Source organism: Buceros rhinoceros, unplaced genomic scaffold, assembly GCF_000710305.1.
Source record: "Buceros rhinoceros silvestris isolate BGI_N320 unplaced genomic scaffold, ASM71030v1 scaffold31951, whole genome shotgun sequence".
NCBI lineage: Eukaryota > Metazoa > Chordata > Aves > Bucerotiformes > Bucerotidae > Buceros > Buceros rhinoceros.
The window spans coordinates 26655-34176 of NW_010393068.1; the positions used below are offsets into that span (position 1 = coordinate 26655).

The following is a 7522-nucleotide window of genomic DNA, read 5'->3' on the forward strand; positions in this document are numbered from 1 at the left end:
GTGGCAGCATGGTTTTAGTCTGTTTTAGATGGATTGAGGCATTGAATAGCCCTTTGCAATGCACAGTCTGCCCAGAGCCTCTGTGCTCACACACAAGCATCCAAGGATCTCCGTGGCTGTGTCCTTAGAGGTGATTCTGTCTCCTCTGCTGAAGGAGAAATTGGGTGCCCACTTGACCAGCCTGTACATGAACACACAGAGCGCAGGGAGCAAACAGGAGGAGCTAGAGGTGTGTGTGGTTGGAGGGCCACAACCTCAGCCAGCTCACAGAGATGGCGTGGGGCAGCTGGCGGCACCAGAGCGCCGCCGTGGGTAAACCCAGGCTCTTCAGGAGGGGCTGGGAGGGCAAGGAGTTGTCCTTCGTGTGAGTGGGAATGCAGGGATAGAATCTCTGGGATAAAACCGATAAAACTTCACCGGAGCACTGAGAAAGTGCTTCCTGTAAGGATGGTAGTTCTCATTCCGTGTTCCTCACAGCAAACACCTCTCGTGTCCCATCCCTTTGGTTTATTCTGTTGTTACCCTGACGTTTGGGTCTCACCGTGTCGTTGCAGACCTGTTGTTTGGGCTCCCTGGGAAGTACAGCGGAGTGAACCTCTACAACAGGAAGCGCGTGGTGTCCTACACCGTCACACTGGGTCTCCAGCGGTATGATTCCAGGTACGGAGCTTTAGCTGTGCTACCCCTGTGTTAGGGATCCCTTGGTCAATTCTTGGCAACTTCCCTGTTTTTTCTACACTAATTATTGTTACATTTTTCTTCACTCTTCACTTTCTTCTGCTTTGGAGTATTTCAGGATCTTCAGAAAGTGCAATAGAAAACGAAGGTGCTGTTTTGGGGACAAAACTGCTGTGTTTTAGGGAAATAAGCTACTATCGGTTCTCAGTTCCTCTTTAGAAAGGTCTCTATAATACCCAGAGCTGTCCGCGGGATCTCCTTGGCTGATGGCCTGGCCTGCACGCAGAGCTGGCATTGCTGCAGCCAAGGCCCAGTGGGTCTGCTTTGACCCAGTTCCTGGTGCATAGAACGTTTTGCTTTCCAGTAAGCGCTAATTCTGGTACCAACTGTGACCCCCCTTCAGCAGTGTTGGCAAAGCCGGCTGGGACCGAGTGGATCTGCAGACTAAAAGCTCTGCTCGGAATTATTCCCCAAGGGATCCCTGGAATGTTGTTGGCAGCACAGCAGCCGGAACCTGCTCTGCTGCCGCCCGTGCAAGAGCCTTTTGGCCTCGAGGGCTGTCCCGTAGCACCTTTCATCAGCCATACTTACATCAAACTGAGGGTACGTTTGACACTACAGCACGTTCTGTTCCCCGGGGCTGAGATTTCGGATGATGAGCCCTTGTTTGAAATAGTTTTTCTGAATCTTCACGGTTACCTTTGAATCTTTGTAGAAGTCCAGGCCCATGAGTTTGCCACAGCTCGGATGTGCCGAGTGTAGTCTGAGCCACAGAGGAACAGACTTAGCAGTCAGGCCACGAGAAATCTTTGTAGGTCTGTGCAAATCTACACAGCTTTTTCCTGCTTGATCTACACCCGTGTGGATTCCTCCTCTGTGGAATTGTGTGCTGAGGGTTGGGCACAGCATAGGTGACCTCTTCCTCCTTGCTTTCCATCTCAGGTTCCTCAGCAGCCTCCGCTCTCGTCTCAAGCTGCTGCATCCCACCCCTAACTGCACACTGCGAGAGGAGAACATTGTTCACGTCCACTTCAAGGAGGAGATTGGCATTGCTGAGCTGATACCCCTCGTCACCACCTACATCATACTCTTCGCTTACATCTACTTCTCCACACGTAGGTTTGTGGGGTGGAGAACCCTGAGGGCAGAGCAATAGCAAGCCACCATTCACCTGCTAGGTGAACACGAGAGGCATCAGTGGTGTGGTGCCCTTTCCCCAACTTCAGATAAGAGAAGCTCCTGTCCACAGCACCGCAGTTCCCTCCTGCGTCAGCAGGCAAGGTGGTGGTGAAATTTTACCCTGAAGCATCAGACAGAGACTTAGTCATCCTGTTTATCTGATTTCTGCTAATCTGTCCCTCTTGGCCGGTGTGGTGTTACCGCTTGTGAAAGCTTCTGAGGCAGCTTGAAATGCCACAGTAATGACATTATTTCCAGTTTAGAGAGACTAATTCATTGCCAGACATATCAAGGGCACGTTCTGAGCTGTGGGTTTAGACCTTATTAGCCACATTCCTGAGCTGGTGGTTTCAGACCTTCCAAGCCACATTTAAGTTCCGTTTTTCACACCTCAGCCGTGCTGTCCTGGAACTAGCGTGAGCTGCCAGCCACACGTTACCTTCTGTCCCACCCTTCTTACAGAACCTCTTAGGTACTGGGAGGGTCTGGGAGCTGCATGTCAGACACTGGCCCTGACCTTCTGGACTGCAGGGTATGAAGCTACAGGCTGAATCAGTCAGGACAAGGATCCCCTCTTCGTTTTTTATGAACACATCATTTTCTTGTGTCTGGTAACTCTGGGCTCTGTTTTTCAGGGAAGATCGACATGGTGAAGTCAAAGTGGGGCCTGGCCCTGGCAGCAGTCGTGACGGTGCTCAGCTCCCTGCTCATGTCCGTCGGGCTGTGCACGCTCTTTGGTTTGACGCCTACTCTTAACGGAGGGTACGTTTTCCAAACCTCTCCCTGAAGAAGGGTAGAGGGAGGTGAAATCATTTCAAAACAGCTGTTAAACGCTTCAGCTTTAAGATCTGGTATTTTTCCGATAAATGTGACATTATTTTACACGCTGCTGTGGGAATTACCAGTCAGATCCCCTCCTGGGCTGAAGGGACGCGTGCTTCTCTGCTGGCCAGCAAACGGACCTGACTGGGTCCCAGGTCTGGAGACGCCTTACTGCTCTTTCTGCGTAAAGCAGAAGGAATTATTGGGACAACATCTCGTTCATAAGTTGATTTCCTGGCAGCTAAGCAGCCTCTCGCAGACCTTCCTCCTGCAGGGACTTGTTGTCACATCCCAAAGGCTCGTTCTGTTTTGCTCAGGAAGACCTTTGAGGCAGCAGAACTGACCTGTGGTAGTTGTGCCCAGGAGGCACCTGGGTGTCTGTGCCTACCGCTGGTAGTTGTGGGCTCTTCTTTTAATGGGGGCTCCTGTGCCTGTTTAGGGCTTTGTTACTGCCATGTGTTATATTTGTGTTGAGCTGAAAACGCCCAAGGAAGCTCTAATGGGCACCTCACCCCAATTCCACACACGGCTCATTTCTCACTAATTAACACTTAGTTCAGAATCGTTGTCCCTTTCCTAGGCAGTTAAGGAAATACCCATCATTTTGCTTCCCATCTCCTTTCAGCACAGGAGCAATGAGAAGTCTGACCCGTGAGGGAGACCCCTCATGGTTTGCCAGGAGCCAGACGTAGATGGAGGAATTCCTCTCCTAGAAGCCTAAAAGATCTATGAATAATTGACTCCAGAAAATGAAATGCCTGTTTCTGGTTTTACTGCTCTGGTGCCTTGGAACCGTAGTTCTGGATCACGACCACGTTGTTCTGTGAGCTGTACAGATAACCCAGATAGGACCCACTGGGAATCTGGAGTTTTAGTGCAGCATTTGGATGCAGATACGTGGGGGGAATCCAAGGGAACCCTTTTGGTTAGTGCAGTGATCAGATAAAGGTTAGAGACGAGTCTTTGCTTGCTACAGATGCGATAGATTAACAGGACCTTAATCATTATCAAACCACTTTTATAATGAAGTAAAAGGATTGTGGGTGAGGTAGACGTCAGTCTTACTCTGCAGAACAGAAAACCAAGTGGAGATAGGTGGCATGATCGATGTGGGATTTAAGGAAGAATAAACTGAAGTTGAGGGGACTGCCTGGAGTTCACTGGAACTGGGATTCCTGTGTGCTGTGGACTGGGAGAATCTAGGGGTGAGTCCAGAGCACAAGCCACCAACCCACAAGTTGGCACCTCAGCTAGATTAAAGAAGTCACAATCTGAAATCACAGAATCACAGAGATGTTTGGTTGGGAGAGACCTTCAAGCTCCTCGAGTCCTAGCATTCCCCCAGCACTGCCAGGTCCCCCCTGACCCCTGGCCCTCAGCACCACCTCCACACGGCTGGGAAACCCCTCCAGCCATGGGGACTCCACCACTGCCCTGGGCAGCCTGCGACAGCCCTGCACAGCCCCAGCGGGGAAGAGATTCTGCCTCAGGGACAACCTCAACCTCCCCTGACACAACTGGAGGACGGTTCCTCTCGTCCTGGCGCTTGTTCCTGGGGAGCAGAGACCGACCCCCCCCTTGCTCCAGCGCACTGTGAGGGAGTTGTCAGTTCCTGGGGAGCAGAGACCGACCCCCACCTTGCTCCAGCCTCCTGTCAGGGAGTTGTCAGAGCCAGAAGGTCTCCCCGGAGCCTCCTTGGCTCCAGGCTCAACCTCCACCCGGTCTCTCAGCTGCTCCTCAGCGCACTTGTGCTCTACAATGATGAGCGACTTCTTCCAGCCTATAAAAAAAGACCTAAACCAACTAACTCAACTGTGAACATTTGCATTTTAGACAAGAGAGGCAGATGTGATAAATTCTTCAATCTTCCGAACATTGTGGATAAACCAGAGGTTGTCTCCGTTCACAAGCGTGAATGGCGTCAGAGAAGATCTGTTTTCTTCGTGAGTTAACGGCGCCATTTCTGTTGACTCTTGGGGGTGCCGGATCCTGCTATAATGCAGCACCTTCTGGCATCAAAGCCAGATGTGCTGATGATTCGGTAGATGGATGTGCTATGGCATCTACCCTTGCTCATCCTCCTCCTCTTGGAAGCTCTTTCTCAGTGCTTGGTGGAAAATATAACGTGAATCTCTTGCCGTCTGCTCCACCCTGCCTAGGGACAAGTGAACGTAGGTTTTGGAGATGCAGGGCATGAGCAGCTTGTTTGTCCTGCATGGGGTCGCATTGTTCTTCAAGAAGAGCTGCTGTCTCTTTGCTGACTCCCCTTGGACTATGCAAACTGCTGACCTGGGACTGTCAGTTAATTATCTTCTTCAGGAGAAGCTCTGCTTTAAGTAGGACGTAGTTGATGCGAGAATTACAGGTTGTTTTTTCTGTGTTGGAGCTGCCTTCTGCAGCGTTACTGCAGCTCATCAGGGTCTGCTGCTGGACCCCCTGCCTATCTCACAGGGCTGTGCACAAGGACAGGACACTGCAGGACGTGGCCTTGCAGATAACACGCTCTGCAGGAGGGTGCTGAGCCGTGCCGGGCAGCCGAGCTCTCCCTTGTGATTGTTGCAATCTCTTTACTCTCTAAACTCTCTGGAATCTCTGGATTTCTGTCCCTCGGGATCACAAAGAGCTTTTCTCACATCGGTCTGTCCTAAAGCACTGCTTGGAGGAGTGACACAGGTTATGAACCGCACATGCTTTAGGTAAAGGCAGGGCTCAATTTTGGATTTGGGAAGCTGCCCTTGAGAGGCTTATATATATTTATGTTGTTTTCACTCTCCTGCACAGTTTGGACAGGGGCTGAAGGGACCAATGTGTGGCACAATTGTTAGAGGACAAATCCATTCCCCTCCACGGTGGAAGCCTTAGTGCTTATGCTCACGTTTAGCTGGAGGGAAATGAAGAGATTGACTATCACCACGTCCTGGCACGGAGCAGCTTTTCCGCACCGATCCAGACTGCAAGTCATTCAAAAGAGAGAAAAACCATGTAGGGCTGGGAAGAAGAGTCGAATAAATTCCTGGTGGTGACTCTTTGTGCATGTACTCTGAGGGGCAGATCCATTTCAGTGTGTTTTCTTGTCTCTTGGGTAGACACTGAGTTTGTCACCGTCATGTTCCAAGTCCCTCAGTTTGATTTGTCCTAGATGCTGGAGAAGCTCTGCCAGGGCACTGTCCCAGAGCTGGGAAGCATTGAGACTGATCTAGTGGTGGTCTGCAATGGCTGTTTTCCAGAAAATCATGCAAACCTGTGAATACCCATGTAAAGCAGGTGAAACACCGAACTCTGACCTCAGCACGGAGTAATCTGTGTGAGAAGGGACCTGGCTAAGAGCACTGCGCAGTGTTTCCTCGCCCTGACTCTAGGATGTGTGTTTGCTCCTTGCTGTGTGCTCTTCCCTTCTTTTTCACCACGGGTCTCATTCTCTGTCCTGGTTCTGTTTCCTCCAGAGAGATATTTCCGTACTTGGTTGTAGTGATCGGCCTAGAGAACGTGCTGGTTCTCACCAAGTCTGTTGTCTCTACGCCCGTGGACCTGGAGGTGAAGCTACGCATTGCCCAAGGTACGCTGCCTGCCCTGGTAAGCTGTTGAGAGAGAGAAAATCGGGGTAACCCAAGGGCTGGGGGGTGGGGAGCGATCTGAATTCTGTGGAGGAAACAAGGACTCTGTGTTAAAGGTGAATTTTTTCTGTTAGTGTTTTCCTGCTGCTGTTGTTATTCCAAGAAGCGATACAAGCCTGTAAGTGTGGGTGCTGCTTTTGAAGGTTGTTGGCTGAGGAAGTTTAAAGAAGCGTTAGTAAAGGAGAGCTGTATCTCCTGGGAGGGTATTTAGCACCTTGTCCTCTCGTGTCAGGAATATCCTAAGTGCAGTCCACAGGCCATAAGAGGTTCTGCTGAGTTTGGAGCAAAATTATCTCCTCTGTTACACTCTGTGCATGCATAAGGAGGTGAGTGTGCTCACACCACGGATAAATGGAGTTTGCAGCCTTAAAAACATCAGGGAAGAGAGATTCTAGAGTGACTTCCAGAGAAATCTACCTCATTTTAAAAGTACAAGAGGTCTGTGTCCCGGATCAACAACTGGATGGTCCTTTACGCTCCTGAACCCCCGTATGGCCCCGTGCGGCTCCTTAAATCAGGCAGCGATGTGAGCTGAGAGTCATCCCAAACTCCCTCGGTAGGTGTGAACTAGTGGACAGTCTCCTTTTACCTGTCTCTGCCCCGTCTTTCTCCAGGCTTGAGCAACGAGAGCTGGTCAATTATGAAGAACATGGCGACAGAGCTCGGGATCATCTTGATCGGGTACTTCACCCTCGTCCCAGCCATCCAGGTGAGCGTGGCCCATGGCTTTGGGGTTGCAGGACAGAGCCTTGTAGGCACTGCAGGCCCGCAGCAGGACCTGGAGCTCCTGGTCCATTTGGTGTCCAGCTCCTCCAGCTCTCTCGCTCAGGGACACACATATCTGCCTCATTGTGATGGCTGTCACTCCCGGGCGTGGGGCTGAGGACCTGGGAGAGGCCGGAGCAGGGGCTCCATCCCCTCCATGCTCCTTGGGTTTGTGGAACTGAGCTTCCAGGCACTGTGGGACTGTGAGCCTTTGCGGCGGGGGTGCCTTTACTCCGACCTTGTTTTGTGAGCGGGCACTGCACTGAAAATAGCATCAAGGTCTTTGGCCTCGCAGTGTGTTACTGTCTGCTGAGCTGTGTCAGGATGCTGAGGCTACTCTGGTTCCTCCGTGGTGCTCGCTGGCCACGCGTGACCTGCCTGAAGAGGGCTGGCTTGTGTCTGCCCTTGTTTTAACATCGGGGTCTCGCCAGTAGAGACTGGAGGTTAAGTATGATAATCTCAGA

At 51.3% G+C, this 7522-nt stretch overlaps 1 protein-coding gene across 1 annotated transcript in view; it reads left to right on the forward strand.

Annotated features, from left to right (window-relative positions):
• The window catches only part of LOC104501004 (sterol regulatory element-binding protein cleavage-activating protein-like), a gene marked incomplete at its 3' end in the record, with an annotated part of 23816 nt that overhangs the window by 12689 nt on the left and 3605 nt on the right, over window positions 1-7522 (forward strand). Inside the window, exons 5-9 of the mRNA XM_010144738.1 lie at window positions 555-660; window positions 1621-1793; window positions 2493-2619; window positions 6123-6235; window positions 6908-7002. Coding sequence (XP_010143040.1) covers window positions 555-660; window positions 1621-1793; window positions 2493-2619; window positions 6123-6235; window positions 6908-7002 — 614 coding nt within the window. The remainder of the gene's footprint in view (window positions 1-554; window positions 661-1620; window positions 1794-2492; window positions 2620-6122; window positions 6236-6907; window positions 7003-7522) is intronic.